Source organism: Syngnathus typhle, linkage group LG1, assembly GCF_033458585.1.
Source record: "Syngnathus typhle isolate RoL2023-S1 ecotype Sweden linkage group LG1, RoL_Styp_1.0, whole genome shotgun sequence".
In the NCBI taxonomy this organism is placed as follows: Eukaryota; Metazoa; Chordata; class Actinopteri; order Syngnathiformes; family Syngnathidae; genus Syngnathus; species Syngnathus typhle.
In genome coordinates, this window is record NC_083738.1 from 16494790 (window position 1) to 16518200 (window position 23411).

General features: G+C 40.9%; 1 protein-coding gene across 3 annotated transcripts in view; it reads left to right on the plus strand.

The window, feature by feature from the left end:
- The window catches only part of macrod1 (mono-ADP ribosylhydrolase 1), a 111607-nt gene that overhangs the window by 69176 nt on the left and 19020 nt on the right, over positions 1–23411 (plus strand). For all 3 annotated transcript variants that reach the window (XM_061282601.1, XM_061282615.1, XM_061282609.1), the window contains exon 5: positions 11596–11712. In XM_061282601.1, coding sequence (XP_061138585.1) covers positions 11596–11712 — 117 coding nt within the window. The remainder of the gene's footprint in view (positions 1–11595; positions 11713–23411) is intronic.

Below are 23411 nucleotides of genomic sequence, written 5' to 3' on the forward strand. Positions count from 1 at the left end.
TTGTACCCATGTATAATGCGCACCCCAGATTTTAGGACAATAAATTAGTTAAATTTTGCGCACTATACACGGAAAAAAACGGTAACCAATGTAAAGTGGTGAAAATATCTAAAGAACAAGTCCATTTACGTTCTCTCTTGAAGACCTGAAGTGTCTGACAAGCGTGCCAAAACATTGCCTCTGCCCTCACTCAGTCGCAGTTTCCTCAAGATGGAACGTGTGCTGCTGTTGATGTGCAATGTTGTTGTTTTTTTAGCCAATAAGGGATGAAAAAAGTTAAGTTGGATAAATTTGAGTGAGGCTGATTTTTTTCTTTTTTTTTTTTAATCGATAGCTGTAATTTTTCAGTGCAGAAGGAAGGAGTCAGCCACTAAGGTGAGGCTTACAAATGTATCCCTGCCTGTTACACTGCATAATTAGCTTATCATTTTATGTAATGCATCACTCATAGCCGTAAGACTTCTGGAAAAGGTTTTGGGAATATAATGTCACCGCAGTGGCTTATTTTTAAGGGCTATCCAGAGATAAAGTTTTTTTGGCTGGTCGGTGGTTAGGCGTGAGGGCAGATTAATCTGAAGTAATTTCCGACCATTTTAATCAATGACAGCATCACACGGAGACTTCATAGCATGCTAGCAATGGAACGGGGTTTTTGGATGTTGCTGTTTCATGGAATGGAAAAGAATCAGATTTATTGTCACTGCACACATCACGATTACAGAGCAACGGAATTCACTTAACAGTGGCAACACGTCCAAGAGGCAAAAAACAATGATCAACTGTGGAAGACAACAGAGAATCCATTTTTCTGATGAAAAAGAAAGGCGGGAGGTGAAGGATATAATATAAAAGAGCTCAAAACTATACTCCCGTATGTCTTCAGCCGTGTCGCTCGGGGGCGTGGTGGACTTTAATTCGACAAACTTGATTTTAGAATAATATTATTAAATCAGCATGCATGTTCCCAAAGTTGTGTATTGATACTTGACATGACATAAGTTGTTTTTTTTTCCTTCAATGTTTTGAATACTCTAAAAATGCATTGTTTGGGAAACCCATGTGGCCATTTGACTTCGGTACATGTCAAAAATACAAGACACACGCATTAATAAACCTTACCCCAGAACATAAAAATGGATGAGCACAACGCTGCAGAGTGAGCAGGAAGTTTAGACCTCTATTCAGCACATAATGATCATTATATTTACTACTGAGTAGGAAACTCCATTACAACATCTCAGAGTCCGTTTTTAAGACTTTGCATTTTATATAATTTGCATGCATTTAAAGATGCTGCTGTTTATTTAATGGAAACTAAGTTAGTATCAGAATCAAATGGGCCGAGCAGTTTAAGAGCTCTTTTCCATAACTCAATAAATTCTTTTGGATTATTTTGAGAGATTCACCGGACCAGCAAATTTGACAAACATTGGATTTTATTTTATTAGTTAAATGATTGGCTCAGTTTGAAAGGAAGGTTGGCTACAGTCCCGTGGATCTTCGATTTCTGAATATGTGCAATTGTAGTCACAGTACCATGAAGCTGAATGGAGATGGTCTCGTGGCCTTTACCTTTACCTATAACTTTAGTTCCAATCTCCTGAGACGCTGCTCTCCTTTGCTTCCTTTGACCCATGCTTAGTGTGGTACACAGCATATCCTCAAACAGCACAGTGGCTACTTGTCACCCTTTAAATCGTTCGACTGACTTTAATTACAATTTTGAAGACGCTTGTGATGCTAATTAGATGGCACACCTTGGTTGATCATATCCCTATGGTCTAATTTCAATCTTTTGAAATGTACTATTATTTTTGACCAGACCTATTTCATGAGTTTGTTTTTAAAAGACTAATCAGTTGAATCACATTCTTTAGCCATCTCATTTCCCTTAGTTAATTGTCACCAACGTTCATATTTAAGATATTTTCTGTGTACGCATTTGGAGTTACTGTAATTATTACAGTGTAATGTGAAGGCCACCAATTTGAAAGTAAGGACTGGACGTCACAGGCCCGAGCTGAATAGCTGCCGCCGATCCCTCCAGTGCTACTGCAGCAGAGACGAGCCATGATTCATTTTTAGTTTGTAATACCACATGGGCCCAGCATTACTTTACTAAACCTTTAAAGCACTACAAGGAGTAGTTACATCCCGAGTAAAAACTTTATTGTGCCAACAGGAAGCCTTATGTTTGCTCTGCCTGCAATCAAATTTCAAGGTTGTGAGCATTGAGGAACATTACTCCGTGGAAATGTGTAAATCACAGATACTGTTTTTGTTTTTCTTTCTTAAGAAAAGGAACATTTTAATTTTCTTTCAACTTTTACTGGTCTACCCTTTTCTGATTTGTATTAAGTTGTGCCGTTCCATAATGTAGTATTTGACAATATCTCATCATCCAATAAGACTCAGACTCAACTTTATTTATCCCTTGGGATTGCTCCCTCAGGAAATTCTGGTTTCAGTAGCTCTTACAGAAGTAGCACAAAAGAGACCATTGCACATGAGTAACAATCAAAGAAGGATTAATGAATGAATGAATAGTTTTTTAGATATGAGTAACAAACAAAGAAGAGAATAATAAAAAAAGCACATAGCAACAAATAAAGCAGTGAATAAGAAATAAATGATGATGACGGTGTGCAAAGGGTGCTCAGTAGAATGTAACTATCTTAAAAAATAGAATCCGATAAAACCACAGCTCTCTTCAGATCGTATACATTTTTATATATTTATATTTTAGATTGAATATATCAATGATTCTGGAGCAAGAATTCTCACCCAGTAGGCTACTTACTAAGTGTTTGTGTGCACCTTTATGCTCACCACATGTCGATATTTATCTCAAGTATGTGTGCTGCATTGAAATGATTTGAGGTTTGCCATTTCACCTTCAGTGAAATGCTCACCATTGCATAGATATGGGCCATTTTACTTTACAAAAGCACAGGAAGCAATCTTTTTATTATCCCAGCTCTGGCCTTCTTTGTGGACTTTGCATGTTCTCCCCATGCTAGCGTGAGTTTCCTTCAGGTGCTTCGGTTTCCTCCCACATTCCAAAAACATGCACGGTAGACCGATGGACCACTCCAAATTGTCCGTAGTTGCGATTCTGAGTGTGAATGGTTGTTCGTCTATATGTACCCTGCGATTGGCTGGCAACTAGTTGAGGGTGTCCCCCGCGTCCTGCCTGATGACTGCTGGGATAGGCGACTCTCGTGAGGATAAGGGGTTCGTAAAATGGATGGATAAACTACAGGATTTTTCGGGACATCATGGATATAGATACTAACCCACAACTTGCCCATGGTCGTTAAGTTGTTCCGTTTCTGGCATTGTGTCGTACCTGCTCAGTCATAAGCTCCGAGCAGCAGACAGAAGAAATGAATGACTAATTGGTGCAAAATTTCGAGACAAAAGAGAGAGCTCTGACTCTGAGCACTTGGCAAGAATAAAGGACTGGTCTTGAAGCTGAGCGAGCATTGGACTTTAAATCAATTCAAGCTGCAAACGCTCCAAAATGTTTAACCCACGCCTGCTGCATACCATAGCAACGGAAAAGGTTCTGTGTGTTACTCCAATAGTGGATGAAATTGTGCTTGTATTTTAATTGTACTTGACGAGCTTCGCAATCCCTGCAATCTCAAAATCAATCTGTGTTAACGGAAAGCTTTGTAATGAAAAATCAGCTTTGGCTTTGGTTCAGTGTTGACGTGACCAGAGTGGTAACTTACAACTAAGGTGATCCTCTGTGGCTTTTAGGGATTCATAGGCCAGGTGGATCACGCAATACTCCCAGGGCTTCCCAGCAGTTTAGACACAAACATCTATAAAATGCAATCAATGGACAGCAAATAGCATGTTGCTACAAGCCTAGACTACTGCTACAGGGACCTCAGTAAAAGACTTATAAAAAGTGTGACAGACTGAAACTGAACTGAAAACAAAACTGGAAACTCTCAATTGTCCTGTGCTGGAAAATACGAGCAATTAACAGATTTTCAAATTTGGATACTAGTCTGTAAATTGTTCATCAATGTTATTGAGGTCTGCAGACTCGGGTCAATTAGTCGAGCCTAAAGTTAAAAACAAACACCGTGAGCATACGGGCTTTATACTGAACGCAAATGGAAGAAGATCTCAATAGAAGCAAAGTCAGCCCCAAGTTTAACTGCTTTTAAATCCAGTTGAAAAACTTTATGGAGGTCTTTCACAGCATTCTTCAAATCCTGTTCTCCAAACGCATGTGCTTGCATTGTATGCTACCTTTATTTATTTTCTTTTGTTTGTAAATGCTTTTCAATTCAACTTTTAATTATGAGAGGCACATTAAGTTACCACCTTGTGTATAAAATGTGCTATATGAATAAAGCCGCCTTGCATTTCCATCTGGGAGGCTGCTCGATGTTTGGCCTAGATTAGAATATGAACATAGTTCTTGCCACGCTTGGGGACCATATGGTTTACGGGTATAGATGAGGTGTGCCATACCACTGCACCACATGATTTCCAAGGCTTCATGTTTCACACAACACATGTAGACTCCACGAGCGTTGTGACCCCTGCAGAAGACTAGCAGGGTGCTTTGGACAATTGTCAGGATGTCTTGAAGATTACAAGCTCAGGGAGATTGCGGAGTCTAATCCTCCAGTTGTGGGAGCTCGCAGTCCGATCTCAATCATCCATCTGTTCATTTTCGGTACTGCTTATCCTATTCAGGGTCAATCTATCCCAGTTGACTTTGGGTAAGGCAGTTACACTCCTTAAAGTGCTGTAAAAGCCCCTGAGTTGCTGTTCTGTATAAGAAATGCTGACACGGAATGGCAACTATTGCGCCTTTGGCTTTATCAGTGACTGCCTTGTGTTTGCGTGTAAGGGCTATACAGCTTCGTCAAGTTTCACACTTGAGACCCAGGTCTCCTGTTCTTTTTTTTCTTAAACGTCTGTTATGTAAAACTTGCGGTAAATTACCCAATTGTTACTACCTCCGAGAGGGTTGGGTTTGCTAAATTACTCAGTTGAGCTTCCTCCACGGAGGGCTTTTCACTTGGTTATTTAGAAGTTTTAATCCAAGTCACACTTCCACCGGCAGTGATTCTTTCCTCAGAGGCATGTATTTATTTAAATCAGTTTTTGCATGGTTTTACTTTCATCAAGTCTGCAACTCTAAAATGGATTAGCCAAAAATGACCTGATTTTGTATTTGGACAGCAAAGATGTTTTGCATGGCTTTATGAATTGCCCACATTTGTAATCATTCGGGCACAAATGGAGACAAGCTTTCGTAAATGTTTTGGGTTAGACTATTTTCTAACAAATCTTAAAGCATCGGAATGCCAGTGCTCTCGAACGTTGCCTCGGGCGCTGGCTTGGTAATCTGCTCTTGACTCCTTTAACATTCATAAAGCATACAGGGATAGTTTTAGAGGGATAGAAAACTAATCCAGAGCCCCATCTTCAATCTTTACTCTGGAGTCAGACTTGCAGCAAATCACCTGTTCAGCCCACCAGCTGGCTCATCCTCCTCTTGTGCGGTACTGTATATCAGAAATGACCTGCTGAACAGAGAGATGTTCACACATCACGCTTAGATCGGCAGGTGTTTTTCTGAGATCCTACTTTGCGTCTGAAAGGTCTATTGAAAAATTATTTTAATTTGGTTCGAGAAAATCTGGTTTTCCGGCCTCACTGGCAGAGCTTAACTCAATTTACACACGTTGACAAAAGATTAGATACCTAGTGCTGGTTGTGCCTCAGCTGCAGTATAACCTGATGTTTTCGACGATGCGTGTGTGTGTGTGTTAGGTTTGGCTGCTTGGGCTTCTGAAAAATGAACCACAGAGCATGTATTGTGAATGAAGGCAGAGCGTAAGATTGGTTTTGGAGTGCAGAAATGAGAAAAGCGTAGCGGCAGTGCTTGTCAATGTCTCCCCTGCATACATAAATTTGCTCGTGACATCGCTAGTGTAACATTGTGTGTGTAATGTTTGTATTTTCATGTGAGTTTAACAAGTTGGGCCATGTGTGTGCATATTCACAGCATGCATGTGCATGTTTTACCACCAAACCCATCTAAAACGTTGCCCTGGCAACCGGCTGACTGAGGTAAATGAGTGTCCTGGCTCTGCTGAGGGATTGTGGGAAAGCAATATGCCAGCGTTCCGCCCCATTAGTTTGACGGACAGCCCGTTTGGCCTATGAGAGGTCAACTGGCAAGGGCAGCCGTATTAGCATTCCACAGGAGGAATCTCAGGATTGGTTTTACTCTAATGTCAATCTACCTGTGTGTTGGAGTGTGTGCAAAGGTAGCAACTGGAGCTTGCAAGAAGGTAATGCTCATCCTGGCGTGTAACACAGCAGGCGCCGTGTTTTTGTGTGTGTGTGCGCATGTGTGTGTTGTTTGTATGTCCCACCTTGGTGGGTTGCAGGCCTCTTGCCAGCTAAGCATATTGCCAATTATCACCTTTCTGTCCCCCCCGTTTCTTCGACTCCCTCCTCACACCCTTCAGTCAATACCAGGCCAGTGAGACGTGATTACACCTAAACTGGTCACTGGGCTTCCAAGCATAGATGCCAAAAACGTTCATGTCTGCCCATCTTTTTGTAGCCCTCCATTCATCCTTTGCTTCCATTCTCTCCTAATATGAATAAACATTCATCTCATGCCTTGTTTATTTGTGTACACCTGCATTTCATCCCCTTCCAAACCCTTTTGTCTCTGTCCAACCATGCCCCTCAATCCCTTTTGTCTTTTGTGTGCGCCTCTCCAACGGCCCATTGTTTATTCCTAATATCCTCATCACTTCTCTACATCCCGCCAGGACCAAACTTCCGTTGTGCAAAATGTTGAAGCGATATTTTGTATGGTAATGGAGGCAAAATAATGAATTCATTTTTTTTTCTAATGGAAATGAGTTTAACGCTGTCTGAAAGATTTTAGTGACTTGCAATTGTAAACTGATCTCATGACTAATTCATGGTAATGTGTTGATGTGTGTTAGCGGCATTAGGTGAAGCCAATTATGGGTGATTGTCAACTAGTTCACGAGCTTCATTTGCATGCAACGGAGCCACTGAGGTATGAACAACCAGGCTCCTTTGACACTGTGGTCATGCTAATTTGCTACGGGGTGCACTAAAGAATAGATCAATAAAAATGCACATATCAAGCCTAGTATGACTGAATAGACACAACATTTAGTCTGACAATGGAATGTCCTAAGGCTAGGAACATTATGGCTTGTTTTTACATACTATGTTTCAAGTTTGATGAAAAAAAAGTGCCTACCGTATTTTCCGGACTATAAGGCGCACCTAAAAACCTAAAATTTTCTCAAAAGCTGACAGTGCGCCTTATAGTCCGGTGCGCCTTATGTATGGACCAAATTACTAAATTTAAACTGGCCCGAAGCATTGTGTCATGAAATCAATCATAAGCGGCCCGCTGAGGTCTATGAATCATGAATCAAAAAGACTATGGATTATTATTTTGTGATTATAAAGTTATTTGTTCTGTGAAGTTGAAATAAAACATATAAAATGGAGAATGATTTGATTTGAATTAAAAATCTGACATGATCCATTAATGGTGCGCCTTTTAGTCCGGTGCGCCTTGTAGAAGAACAAAGTTTTAAAATGGGCCATTCATTGAAGGTGCGCCTTATAGTCCGGAAAATATGGTACATGAGTACAGGATAAGCAACTGTTGCCAGCTGAAGTGAAAAAGAGCCAACAATGTGGAATGGTCAAGCAATCAATAAAGCAATAATATGGCCAGAGTGAATTTGACAATCCCAATGACACATCCCACTTATAGACTCCCAGAAGCCATATCAAATAAAGTATTTTGATACACTTGCCATTTTCCAATACACAGAGTTTCTCAAGAACAGTTAATTTGAGTTCAATCTTTGCGGCATGACCACCTTGCGTAAGATGTGGTCCTCAGGAACTAATAACTTATATTGATGTTGAGGATCACAGGCCATCCTTGAAGAGTAATACATGGAGGCCAGCATCTGAGAAGTACCGCAGGACCTCAGACGCCACCAATCATTTGCGCTCCTCACTCCTTGTGAATTCTTTCTTCATATCTCCAACCAAATTGAAGTGACGCAAGCGTGTTTGAGTGGAGTGAACATCATGTGGCGATCAGGCGGGTCACTCCCACTGAGTCCAAAGCGAGACTGAATGAGAGGGGCCGATCTGTTTATACGTAGCAAGGGCAAAGAGGCACGTACTACGTAGATACATGCGTTTAGTAAGTCACTTTCTGGGCTAGAATTTTTTCTTTGTTTGACGAGTTTACCTTCAATTTTCAGTCTGTGTGATGTGTAAAACTGTTTCAAGTACTAGAATGATACCCCGAGGTATGTACGCCAATGTGCCCCATAGGGCTAATTATGGGGCTCTGTTTGTACCAAGGCAAAAAGGTCACGTGGATTCCCACGCTGCAATAATCAAGTGTCCCAGCAATACCTGCGAGAGCACATCTTCTTATCTCCCATAGGAGATAATGTAAGAGGAAATAATCCATCGCAGGATCAAATTGACACCATCATAAAACCTTCATTAACTCTACAGGAATTTTTAATTCACATTTTAAAGTTCTAAAACAAGTAAGCTGCTGTTAATGTAAAGACAAACAAAATATGTAATTAACTTAAATGGCAAAAGATGAAGGTGTAATGGAAAGGCGAGTTACAGCAACTCATGCATCCCAAAGTGTATGACAACAAGTGACGCTGGAAGTTTCGGTAGGGGCGGACAGATCTGGATGCTTTTCAAGCCCATTGTAATATTTGTCAGGAGATGTACACATACCCTTCGGCTTTCTTTGCTCTTGTCACTAAACCCTCGGTAAACAACTCCAATACATCCATCACATGTTTGGAGCAGTTAAAGCTACGGATGAAGGGTTGGATGTCACACGGCCTTTCGACGTCACTATAGAATTAACTTTCTTGGAGCAGATTTTCTCTCAATGGCAGATGTCATTTAATCCCGGATTTTGCTGTGTTGAGAATGACGCGTTGTCGAATGCCATCTGCTATATTCTAGATGAGCTAAACTCATGTCAAATGGCATTCTTGTTGATCGAGTCCAATACAGTTCCTATTTGATAAATCTATGCAAGGCACAGTTGTGTGCAAACATTAGAACAGCATAGGAGATGACTTGTTTGTGCCCTCGCCTCTCAGCACGGCACAGCGTGACGCAGCCCACAACAGTGTGACACCGCATGCTATATGCCAATTTAATACTGTTGGGATGACACCCGCAGGGACCCAGTTTGGCAAAACCATTAACTGCTGGTCCGAGCACACCCACAGAGAGATGGCTGAGCTGTCATATGTGGGTACAAACGCAAATATATATTTACATTTCAATCCTTACTGTTTAGCAGAAGAAAGTATTCTTTGTTACGGGCCCAATGATTCCTTCCTCTGTCTGCCTGCTATAGTCGATAGCTGACCAGGGGTCCGCAATACGCCGACTCGCCAGATGCCAATTTCTCCTGCCTTGCATGATTTGCAATATTATTTTCTTTCATGATTACTGTATTCAATGTTTAGTGTTTTTCCCTTTTCAGGCAATTCAGTATTCTGTGTTCAAACGCACTTATTATACCACATTTAGCATACATTTAAGATGTGCATACGAATGACTTGCCGTTTATAGCACATTACTCGATTGTAGTCTCTATTGTAATAGGAATATTGACCTATTGGACCGCTGAGGTATGAGGACCTACTGAGGATAATTTGGTTTGTGCAGAAAAGCACAAAAGCTAAATTAACAGGGGAACTCGATGGCTGGAGCAAAACGTTTATTGTATTCGTACGCCTCCATTGTGGAACGTTTTCCAGGACGGCGGTTAAGAGTTGGCCTTTAATAATTCTATGTGAATATAATCTGGCACGTACCTGTCATGTGAATTTGTCTTTTCAGAGTATTTGATAGTGTGATACAATCAAATTATCACTCTGCTTAACACAAAATGGCAGTTTTCTACAATTCCCTGCAGCTGTAAAGCTCCATCAGATTCCTAAAATGACGTCCACTTCTTTTACTATAGCTTCAGCACTGACTGGAAGCGTTGGGAATTTATAAAAGTAATATTATATTTGCGTGATGTCTGTGGATTATTTGTGTCCTTTATTGTTATTGTCCTCAGTTTAGTTTTTCTTTGTCTTCTGTTTTTTGCCAATTGCTGATGGAGCTGAAATGTTTCTTTCCTATGAAATTAATGTTATGGACAACACTAATATTGTTTAACGAATCTACAAAATGTTTAAAAAGAAAATGTATATTTACTTTATGACAATATGCTCGCATTGGGACCAGGTGGTACCGTGACAGCAGTTCCACCAGCTGTGTATCTGTTATATGCGTATCTCACTTGTTCAGAGAGGTTTGTTTTGACCAATGCAATTTTCATTTGCAATTTCTTTTTTCAATTGGGAGGCACTATTGAGGTTAACCTCTATTCTAATCCATCCCTGGATTTTCACTCTTGGGCCCGCACTTGGGCAGACATGCTTATCTCTGCCAAGGTCATTATAGTTAATGAAGACTAACAAAATAAATCAAACTGAAACGGAAAACTATTTTTTTTTGTCGACAAAACTGAAATTAGATGTTGTATTTTCAGCTGTGTCAAATAATATCATTCATGAGCTTTTGGGGTTCATTTTGACTATATTTTTTAGACTTGTTAACCTTACTTGATTGCAGAATACTAAGTGACCTTTTCTTGTTATCTTTAACTCAACAAATACTCAATAAAAAACGAATCCCAGAACAATTAAAAATGAACCAAAATAAAGAAAGAAGCACTAATAAACCAACAAACTTTCTTAAAGGTCAAAATAGAATAAAAGTAACTATAATGAAAGATCCCAAACTATTATAATCCTAATATCAGGTCTTAAGTCGTCTGTAAATTGGCTGATGGTAAGGCATAGCAATTCCAAAAAGACATGATTAGCAATAGTTGACGTCCAGCTTTAACTAATCACTTACAAAGTGATACATTTGTTGATGGATTTTGAGAAAATGAAGAAAGAAATTCCAATGATAAAATATGATACATAGTAGACAATAGAGTCAAATGTATGTGGAAATACAAATAGTACAGCTATACGATAAATCATTTCTCCATTGGAACTCATTCGTAGTTTTAAGCCTTGACTCGGTTAGAAAATCGACACTCCTGAATATTATGTAGATTTATGAAAATGTCATTACCAGTGACTAATTGACCAAAAAGTCCATGTCAGCTGAGTCCTTAATAACACATTAAGTTGAGCAATTAACCAAGGCAGTTGCCCCTAAATCCATTAAGCAGACTGACATCAAGTGATCCAGATGCTTCTACTCTTGAAAAGCAAAAAGAGGGGGATTAAGGGTGAAGGTTAACGCCTGCAAAAGGCGCTAAATTTGACATTATCCCGAGCCTTGCAGCGCGAAACCTGCTGACACTTGCTTCAGTCGAGTAAAAGTCTCAGCTGGACTTGAAACAGATGACTAGCTGCAGGTGATTCCCGCAAGTAGGCCAGCTCTCTGAATCTCCTCGTCTCTCCCTTCTAGTGGACGGAGCCATCCACCGTGCTGCGGGGCCCCTCTTGAAGAAAGAGTGCGCCTCCCTCCACGGCTGCCAGACCGGACAAGCAAAGGTCACCGGCGGCTACGGTCTCCCTGCCAAGTGTGAGTACAAAATGTGTGTAACAGCCAACTGTTCAGCAATCCTGCGAAGCATGCTCATCCTGGTGGGAATATGTCGCCAAGTGCGACAGGCATGCCGGGACGTTTTCATGCGCTGGAAATTCCAGAGATAAGTAAAGGTCACACAGCTATATGAATAAAATAGAAATATGGAAGCGGAGCGGTTTCCTTGTCACATAAATCATGCAGCTGCTTAAATATCAACATCAGCATCCAGAATCTCTAATAGTGTCACCTGCACTTTTCCACTTAAAGCAATCCATTATTAAGTGGCACTTTAATATGAACATTTAGACTGACAGAAAACCTTAAGTCATTTTTTCAGGTTGAAAATTGCTCGCATGCAAACATTTAAACTTATTCCACTCCCTCCGCCTTCGTTAATGTTGTCTTATTTCCGTGATGTGTGTGCACTCACAGCTGACAACGAGGCGCTCTAAAGAGGCCATGTAAGCAGGCTATCGGAAGGGAGGCGGTATTTTTGGGGTGCATGCAGTTATCTGAAGTCAGTCCCAAGTTTACGTGGTTATAAATCCAGGTTGCTCACGAAACGTGCAATGTAATGTACCTAGACACACCTATTGAGCTAAATGCCCATCGCAACTGCCCCGAATTGTGCAGAACATCTTAACAGTCTTTTCAGGTTTTCAGTAATTACCTTCACACCTATAATATAGTACTTAAAAACTAATCTCTGATACTTGTCCACATAGGAATTCATTTGTGAGATTTTACCATGATTTTATTTGGAAAGATATGTCCTTAGCTGTTGTCTGAAATCCTACTTGCCTCCATGTTTATGTATGCGTGAGTAAATACAGTCTGTTGGGGAGAACGGATGAGAGGACGCTTTGAAGAACTGGGAGGAGATGGGCTCACATTGTCTGCTCCTCTTTGATGGTTGTTGGCTTCTATGGTTGTGCGTGTGTGTGCGCCTGCACTGCTTGTCGCAAGCTTGTTCTCGTGTAGTTCAGGTGCATGTCAAGCCTACTCGCTGTCTCACCTGCTGACAGCCTGTTGACGGACAAGCTTTATGAGTACATGTGCTGTGTGACGTGCCTGTTTGCTTGTGTGTGTAGTTTCACCCAGTCGGTGGTCCCGAAGAACCCCCCCGCCCACCCTCTCCCGCCATGACAAAATATAGAGCCCTAAGAATAATCAAGCGAGTGTCTGCCTCAGTGGTTAAATACTCACAACGGGTCTTGATCACCTCTCAGTGGGGAGAAAAGAGGAGGTAGACAGCAACAATGGAGGTAAAGCAAATTAGAGTTGACAAAATAGGCAGCAAGTAGACTTGGAGCCTAGATAGTGCTGTGGAAAACAGCTTTTACACAGTGCCGCTTATAACTAGAAATGTTTAAAATAAACAAATATATCCTGCTGCTTTGGGACATTTGTGAGCAAGTGTTTGAGATGGTGAAAATGCAAAGTGTCTCAAAGTTGACGTTCAAAAAGTTGAAATTCGTGCAATGTGTGAAAAATAGGCATGCACAAGTAAATGGCAGTGGCAGAATATACCCTCTCCTTATCATTTCAAACAATTTCGCAAAACGTAATAAAAAAAAAACTCGTACGAAAAAAAGAGACCGCTTTTAAAAAGTCATCTGGAATAAATTTTATACTTTTATACACTAAAAATTTAAAAATATCTATAGGTAATACGCCCATTGTTTTTGCCTTTATTTCATTCCATGCATGAGATTTTGGGTAAAACTAATACTTAAACTTACTAAAATGAATGTCTTTATGTAAAAATTCAAAACTAATGAGAACTCCCATATTATTCTAACCCTGTTTCTTACAAGACCTGGTTAGCTGCATTTGTAATGTATTTCCCCAAGCATTTGCAGCTTTTTATTTTATGTGAACATTTCAAACCCAAATGAATATTGTTTCAGGTAGCCATCCATCTATTTTACATTGCACTTGTCCTCATTAAGTTTTTGGATGAGCTGGAGCCTTTCCCAACTGACGATAGGGCAAGAGGCAGGTGACACCTCAAATTGAAATCCACATCTATGGAGACTTCAGACTGTTCAATTAACCTAACACGCATTGCTTCGGAATGCCGGAGGAAGTTGAATTACCTGGAGAACATCATCACCAGCACAGGGAGAGCATGCAAACTGAGAGAGAGGAAAAAAAATGTCCGGACCTGAGCGGAAACCCAGTGAGGCAGACATTCTCACTAACAGCACTCTAGATTTGATTACTTTTAACCTGTCTTTCTTGATCGTACCGAATGAAGGATCTGTATACCTTTTATGCCGGAACAGTTTTGATACATTTAGATATACACCTAAATCTCGATTTTATTCAATTACCCTTTTTTTTTGGTCATAGATAAATACATTTTCATGTCGTATTTTAAATGAATGATATAAGGACCATACAAAGCTAAATGACTAGCGCGTATTCAATGAATTTCCATGACCAATTCAAAGCCGTTTGACAAGAAGTAGTCGGGTTGTTTGATCTTTATGACTGCTTTATTAGTGGTAGGGATATCAAGGATCGTTTTTGAAGCACCTCATCCACACAGTCACTCAGAAGTCAAAGAGCGTGGCCGGAAACAGTAGAATTTCGTCTCCTCTCTTTCATCTATTTCACATAGCATCAAAATGACTTACTCAATCCACCTGATATTGTCATCTGCGTATTACTTTTCTTTTAATAAAATGACAACTGACTTTGATATGTGTGCAACATGCTTGACCTTAATGTAACAAAGGAGTTCTTTGGCTGTCTAAAAACATACCTTTCTAAAAAAACAAAAAAGACTTTCTATACAACACGCTTTTGGGGTTAACGCGATTTCCAAATTCTGGGGCCCAAAGTTTGTGTAAAATCGAGATTTGAGGTGTACTCGATTGATACGATAATGGGTGTTTATTGGAAGATACAGGTAGATAGAATGCGTCAGAACAATCACAGTATGAAACTGGATGTAACTGTATAAATGGGTTTTATATGATGAGGAATGGCAAAGTACTACTGCACCCTGTGTAAAAGAGAGTGACGTTGGGCTGGGTAGCAAGAAGACAGCCACTCTTCATTGGGCGACTCTTCAAGTTGTTTATAGCAATCAGAGAATGGCTTTACACCAAGCAACTCAATCCCATGGGTGTGTCTACCAAGACATCAGGTGCTTTCTGGAGTTGCTATGCAAGCACAAATAAAGAAGGGAAAACTAAGCTTTCATAGCACTTGAAATCTAAATACAACTCATCAGGAAAGGAGCCGTGCCTGAAAAATGGACCGGCTTTGATCTGGCCACCAGATGTGATTTCAAACGCTCTATACCAGCGAATTTGCCAAATGCTCATATGAACCCGATGTCCGCTGTCCCTGCGGAGAGCCCCCAGACGAGCCTGCTGCCACTTAAACCGGCAGTATCTCTGCACCGTAACCTAGCAACAGCGCAGAGAGTGCACGGCCCACCATGGCTGCTGTTTAGCAAGAGTCACATGCAATTTAGACATGTTGACAAATGACATCTGGAAAACAGCAAAGCGGTTTTGCTAAAGTTCATTAACATTTAAGAGAAACTTAGCAGCAATAAATCAACAGCTGTTAGCTTTGGGCAAAGCTGCTGCACATGTGAGTGCATTTGTTTAGGTTTAGAACAAGCTGACTGTGTTTTTGCGCCTGTTTCTTGTTGCCTGACAAGGGAGAGTGAGCCCTAAGTGTTGTCCCGACGATCCTGACGCCCGAGAGCCCACTTGTGTACCGATAACGCAAACCTGTTCCCCAGCCGGCCCTTGCTCCCCCTGCTACTTACCAATGCAGAACATCACCACACACAGGGGAGGCAGTGGAAGGAGGCAAAGGCCAGCTAAAACAACAGCGTGGGAAAGACTTCCTAGCATGAGGTCAGATCATAATCAAAGCGCCAAGGCTTGACCATGTATATATTTTTTTATGTATTCCTGACATTTGAGCTTGCTCTGAAGTTATGAATAACTGAATAAAACCAGTTACCACAATGTTTCCATAGATTCCTTCTAGGCCGCACATTGATAAAATGAAGGGGCTAGTGGCAGGCTGACACTTGAATGGAATAATAAGAAAAAGTTATTTTTAGTACACTTATATTCAAATACTCCTTTACTGACAGCTGTTTTTGAAGCAGAGTTGCCCATATTGTCAGCCGTTTCAGACTATGTTGACTTTTCTTTCAAGTAATTATCAAGAACCTACCAAAAGAATGAGTAGACTGACTTTGGCCAGAAAAGTTTTTATTGGTATCAGCAAAACACCTGTTTCTGACCAAAAAGTGAAGAAATCATTTTGTGAAACCAAACATAAGCAAAGACAAAACAGCTAAAAGCATTTACAAACACAACAGCTTACAAAGCAAAGCAGAGGAAAAAGTAGTTCACCCAAAAAAATTACAAGACTGTACATTGACACCATTTAAACAAATTAACAGAAGACTTTGATAACATTTAAAACACCTACAAATAAAGGAAAGAAAGGTTTCTAAATTTACTAAAAGACCATACCGTGAAGTTATTTTAAACATTATACCAGTTCCTTGATCAAAGGTATGGGGAAAAAAACCTCAGACCCTAACCTGCTCTATCTTCAATCGGCATTTCTTTACTGCATTCAGGACCCAATCCATTCTCTGACTCATAGACCAGTAGCAGAAGTTGAAAATCTGTTCTACATGCTGGAAGCCAGTGTAAAGCCTTTCGTAGACTGTGAAGGACAAGCTCGAGAAAGGGCTTTTGATATCCAATAAGAAACATCAGGATAGCTTTTTAATGTGGCAATCATCATTCTCTCCTTGAATTGCGTCAGCTTTTCTCACGCACACACCTATAGTCTGCTTATATCGTATATTGACATTTGGGGAGTGCAACTCTCCAATAAAAGATGATTCAATACATATCTCGACACGAGGTGCGATACAACGCTACAATGTTTCGATTCAGTATGAGACGTTATGGCTCAGTTCTTAAAGATTGATGCAATGACTTTCTCCTCCTTATTTTCCATACTTTAGATAAGTTGTCCGTACTGTAAATGCACAGTAGCATTTCCTCCTCTAGCTCTCCAATTCATTTTAATGTCTCAATATATTTGAAAGGTGCGATATATACGTCCCCACACCATACACCACTTGGCTGTACTTACACACATTTCCAATTTCTTTTGCAATGCGAATGTTATGAATCACGCAGGAAATCAAAAATGTTTGGGTTTTACAAAGTATTCTAAAATTTCACTGCGACAATAAAATTTTAACTATCTTGTCTATGTAGCAACGTAGATCAACAGAATGGCTCCGACTCTTTTTCGTGGTCTGGGAAGCAGTCCGTTGTTAGGCAGAATTTGTGAGCCAATTATAATCAATCATAGCAGTCCCGTAGGCCAATAAGAAATTAGCATATGGCCCATCCGCCCACTACACTGTTTGAATGGCAACCTAAGGCACCGACTGACTACAAAAGGATGATAATGAGATGATTACGACTTGAATCACGGGCAACACTGTGGATTCGCGGGGAGCATGTCTGCTCCTCAGTTGGACGATCTGGGGTTGAATCGATGTTGCGAGGAGTTTCCAAATTTATTTTTGAATCGCATTTAGAACAACAATATTGGATGGAAAACAATTTAACGGTACGGAAGCTAAGAACAATAAAGCAAAGTATAAAACTGATTAACAGCTTCAATGAAAACGAATAGTGAATAGGGGTCTTTTTGTGTGTACACATCATTACCTTCTTATACATAATATGATCAGAATTGGTTTGTTTTTCGTGTTTTATTGGCGTGTATGATTGGCAGGTGCCGAAAACAGAATCTACCCTGCTCTAGCCCAGACTCGGCATCTCACCTGTGACGCTAATGAGTACGAGCACGATAGAAAATGGGGGGCTGAAGTGAATCACTGCTCTGTAAAGGATAGAAATTATGTATTGCACATATTTTTCCACCAAATCCCTTCAGAACATAAACTGAACAATAATAGTGCATTAAAATGCAGGGGCAGTTTTGAACTTGTGTCCAATATATGTCAAAATGCGATGAGGTTGTTGTTAGGGATGAGAGGGTACTCACTAAAACCGTTGGCCCACAAGATGACGTTTGTTCCACTTACAGTTGCTTCAAAGTTTAGCTCACAGACACAATGAAACCACTAGCACGAGTGAAGGATTTTAGAGACAAATATTTGAATGAGGCCCAGCTTCTTTTCAAAACACTCCACTTTGAATGTACTTCCATTTCACCGTTCAATACAACGATGAGGGAGTGAACATTTTCTACAAAACAATTTACTTTTACAATTTACCATACAATCACGCCTCCTGGACATCTATCTCTTACATGCACTGTGCCACCATTTTAATGACGATAGATTCCAATGATTTTCGCAGTCTTATGTACAGTAGATGCTCTTTGAAGGAAAACCCAACTATCAGATGGCCTGTGGTGGAAATGAGTTAAAACTCCTGCATTAGATTATTGTTTCATAGAAGTTGCTTGAAAATAATATAGTTATATTTTTCATTAGGTTGCATCTGCCTTCCTCGACAAATGCTGCTCCTAATAAATATTTTATATTTAGGAAGGGAGTGACATTATCCATGTGGGTAAGAACACAGTTGGAGATGGATATAGGCCCAGAAAGATGAAGTGTTGATGGAAGAAGAGAGCTACAAAGGGAGAAAGATATCACTCTGTCAAAAACTTCCTTGTTGTCTTTTCTCCCCCCTCTCTCCGACTCTTCCGTTCTGCTCCCTCAGTGGCCAATTACCGCTAATTAAAAAGCTCTTTCCCCCTCCTCCTCTTTCTTCCAGACCCCCTTCTCACTGCCTCCACTGTCACCCTGACAAGCTCTCTTTTCTCTCTCCTTTGACGAATCCACGTTTCTGCCTCGTGACACCAACAAGCCAAACACCTCATCCTCACTTTTCACTTTTTTGTTCTCTCCCAACTCCTCACACGTATGTACTTACAGTCTAGTCCTGCTCCTCCTCTCCTTTCTCTTTAACTCCATTCTTCTCACTTCCACCCCACCAGATCAGCTAATCCTTCTCACCTTCTCCCTGCACCGTGTTCCCATCGTCACCATCATCTTCGACAGTCGTGTTGCTTTAGTGGTGACAAAAGCCTTGTCAGTGCTCTGGGCTAAAGACAGTTGTGCTGTTACCTTTGTTACATTTTTTCTGACTTTGACACCGCTGACAACTTTCCTCGGCCTCTCCCTGCCATGGTGTCAGCTGTGCGACATGTGGAGGTGTTAAAATCCTTCACAATCCTCGATGAGGAGGAGGACTGTGATGCTGATCACAGCAGCAGGTCTGGTGTTAATTCATGGATTCATTCACCTGCACGAAGAACAATATATATATATATATATATATATACGCACGCACGCACACACATATGTAGTATGAAGATATTAGTCGGACAGTTTCAGTTCAATGTGTATGTAGTAGACTGAACGAAACATGCAGTTCTTTTTTTATGGTTGTTGTGTGAACTAACGTCCGTATTCCGTTACTGTCTGGGAAAAAAAAAACAAGAACGAGGAAAGCCGGAAAGCATGTTTGACGGAGGCTAAAGAATACTGTCTACGATTCTATTCATGTCCTTTCCCCTCCCTCATTCTCATTTTTCGACAAAGGTAAAAAGAGATAGATGGAGCTGAAGGGCCCAAACAAGACTTGAGCCTTACTCTTTTTTTCTGAATTTAAGAGCTGTCCACGCTCCGCTGAGCACAAACTGAGGCGGCGCGCACAAAAGGCCAGCTCGCCTTTTTCCTGCCTCCTGATTTAGAGGCAGATGAAGAAAGGCGAGGGCCAGATGGAGCTATGTGATGAGAGTAGGCAGCAACGGAGGGAGATTGAAAGGGGGGCAAGGGAGAAAGGATTGACGGCCGTTGAGTGTGAAAAACAGAAGCGGCTACGCGTGGCCTCACAGGTAAGAATGCGATGAGGCCACAGGGGAGGGAGGGAGGAACGGACGGACGAACGAACGGACGGGTAGGAGGTGGAGGTTGGACACAGCCAAAAGGACGATGACAAAAAACACAGCCTCAATGGTAGACAAAGGATGGGTGTCACCGGATGGCACCTAGTCAAGCTCTCTTAAATCTCATGCCAGTGTGACGCCCACCTGGGAGAGGGGATTGCCTTCACTCCACTCTCTATAGCAACCAACCTTGTTGGCCTGTACTGTTAGTTTTTTCAGTCATGCGCAATGTAATTAATTTATTTTTCAATCATACCAGTTCACGTGATGGAAGGGTGCGAGACGACCGCGTAAGTGCTGACTTGACTGAGGTCGAGTCCTATTTCATTGTAAGACAATCAGAGGTGGACTTGGGTGGGTTTTTAAACAAAACACGGCCAGTTGAAGAGCTGAAACTGCTTGCACATTTAAGCAATTATATTGTGTACTGATGTTGAAGTAGGGGGTAAGTTGTTCCTTAGTAATACAATTAGTACTGCTTTTAACCCTGGCTATAGTGGTTACTCTTGGTATAGTTTTAGTATCTTGTACTTCTTCTATAGGTGTGAAATTTGAGTTCTGAAGCCAACCAGCCCCGCCTCTCATCTAAATCTAATACGAAAATGCCTTGGATGATATTGTGATCGTCAAAAATGCTTCCCCCCCCAACACGTATGCACGTCTGTTGGCGACATTATTAATTGTAAATATTCTGAAATAATGTTCCAGACTCAGAACATTGTGTCATTATATACAACAGCCAAAAATGGATAAATTGCATATCAATATTTCAAGGTCTGTTTCATATTGTCACGATAATAATCAGTAACAGTTGTTGTGACTTTCCCACTGCTTCTGGTTTTGTTTATCCTTCTGAGATTTTGGAGTTTTATTGTAGTGTGGTTGTCAATGTAACGTGATGCTATTTGTCTAATTTTTTTCCTTTTTGGCATGGTGATAAAAGTTGTTTTTCTTTCTAAACAGGAATGTGGAAAAAGAGCAGCTGGTATAACAAATTAAATATGTCAGATAATGTGCATAACAGCTGTGTTCAGTTATCAGTGGCACTGTAGACCAACACCGCTAAAATGTATTTTCTTAATTAGCTCAAGACAATTTTCATCTCACAGGAATCTGTAACCAAAGACAGAGAGAAAGGTGAAAAGTGCATTAATCAAGTAGTCGCTGGGAACGTTGCATTTAATTCAACAACAATCAAATCTCAGAAGTGCTCTGGGTCCCATTTTAAACATGAAAATGACTTTGGCCTGCTTAGAGCTTGAGTCACTCCTCCCACCCTCAAATGAGGTAACCAAGGTTGTATAATTCAGGATTTGACCAGCTTTTTCAAGTATAATATATGCTTTTTCACCTACATTTAAAAAGTATTTGGCTTTTTGCTTGGTCTTTTTTGACACTCCACATCAGACTCGAGGTGGATAACATTTTCACATTGAAATGAATTGAAAGGCAATGTAATGTAATCATTCAAAAAAAACATCCCATTTATTTGTAGCAATATATAAAACACGTCTGTTGATGTGTGCTTTTAATGGCAGGAGCTGCAGTCAATTGGTTTGCCCATTTTCCATGCTGTTATTTCAATTTGAAGGCTGAAAAATTATTTTCACAACCCTAATGTGTATCTATGTGTACTGGAGCAGGTGAAAATACAAGACATACATCATCTCAAGGAACATAATGCCAACACCATTACAAGCAAACTAAATTGACTAAGAAACGAATATAAAATGCAGAGAAGCATTCAAAAATACCTAACTCACTTTAAAAATGAACCAAATTTTAAAAAGTCAAAATATTAACCAGAAGGAAAAATCCCAAACTTTGCTCGTAAATTGAAAAACTAAAAGTTTGATGAGTATTTGTCTCTATTTTTTTCTACAGAAGAAACTGAAGGTCAGACAATTTCCAAGGACAGAATGCATTTAATCCCTGAATCCCCTGAATATGTCCCTTAAACGAGGTTGAACATCGATTGTTGCCGCGGGCAAACAGCCCATTGGAAATGCACCAGTCGGCAGGCAGCATGCGACATGTGTGCACCAACAACCACGAGTCACAGCAGAGTGATCCAGCACAGATAAAATGTTGACTGCCGTTATGTTCAAATCAGCATGAGCAGCATGGCCGTCATCCTGAGCAAATATCAAGTACAGCATATTGCTGCTCGCATTTACACAAAATATGCTCCGCTTCCTTTCCGCCATCCTGTCTTCCAATCCACCCAAAACCCCAGAAGAGGGAGGTTGGGGCTGGCTGGGGGATGCGGCAGTGGCAGGGGGGGGGGGGGGTTGATGTATGGCAGAACTAAAGCAACCCTGCCGATCGATAATGTAAACAGGAGCAAAGAGAGGCGGTAAATAAGGCCCACTCCTGACAGATGTGTCGAGCTCAGGTGACGGAAAGAGAGAGAGAGAGAGAGAGAGAGAGAGAGGGAGGGAGAGACAGAGAGAGAGGCAGAGAGACAGAGAAAAAGAACGAGGGGGGGAAAGAACTGGCGAGGAGAGGGAGATGTGTGTGTGCGTGCGTGCGTGCGTGTGTGTGTCTGTGTGTGTAAAACGGAGGGATGAGTAAAGATAGAGCACATAGAGCACAAGAGAGAGAATAGAGAAGAGGGTAATGGGGGCAAGAAGAGAGATGGAGCGACGGGATGAGATAACTGCCAAGGATGGAGGGCGATGACAAAGGACGCAGCGAGTGACACCAAAAGACGAAGAGAAGTACAAGGAACAGACGGATGAGTTAAGACGGGCGGAAGGATGAGTGCGGAGAATAGATGACACGGAGGAAATAAAGATGATGATGATTGGTTTAGCTGAGTGGAAACGTTTACGCGGCAATTGTAGATTAGGATTCCTGTTAAGCGCACGCATCGCTTGTGACAGTTTAAAACAGCGATATTTAGCAGATGATTGACAAGATGAGATGTTGAAACACACGTAAACACAACAAGGCCGCTCATGTCAAACTTAAGTCCGGGGGCCAAATTCAGCCCGCCATTTTACAAAAGCAGTTTTTCATCAACTTTGTCTCAAGCACTCGCATGCAGATTCACCGATGTTACATAGCGTCTGACTAGGCCCCGTCTGTTTTCTCTTGTGCGAAACACACAGCCCTACAACAAGTGCAGTATGTCCTATACATTTTATTACTGTTTTGCGGTAAAAACACATATTTGGGTGCTCATTATAGCAGTTTTCACTTATTGCATGTCGGGATATAAACCTCGACTGCACTGCAGCAGTCAGTGAGAGCTCGCACTCACATTTACGATGCGTACAATAAAAAACACCCTGTGAGCTGTATGCACCACTTAGGTTCTTCGGAGAGTCCATTTTCCTTTATTTTTACTCCTGCACGATGGCGGTGATTAAGCAGCCAAATCTGTTTGTGTTTAACCGACACCTGCTCCTTGATAATTTGTCCCAGATTTCAATTATAAGTAAACTGCATCTAATGAATCACCATAATGATTCATCCAGTCTGGAAGCTCTGAAGATTTTTTTTTTAGCTATATACTAATACTGTATGTACATAGTGGTCAAACCAATGCTCTTTTCAATCATACTATAAAACAGGTGATTGCAAAAGACTGTTCATTTAAAAAAAAGACACTGCTCAACAAATGTTTGCTTCATTTTTATAGTCAGGGATGTATAAGTTAACTTCTTGAGGATATTTTGACACTGTTT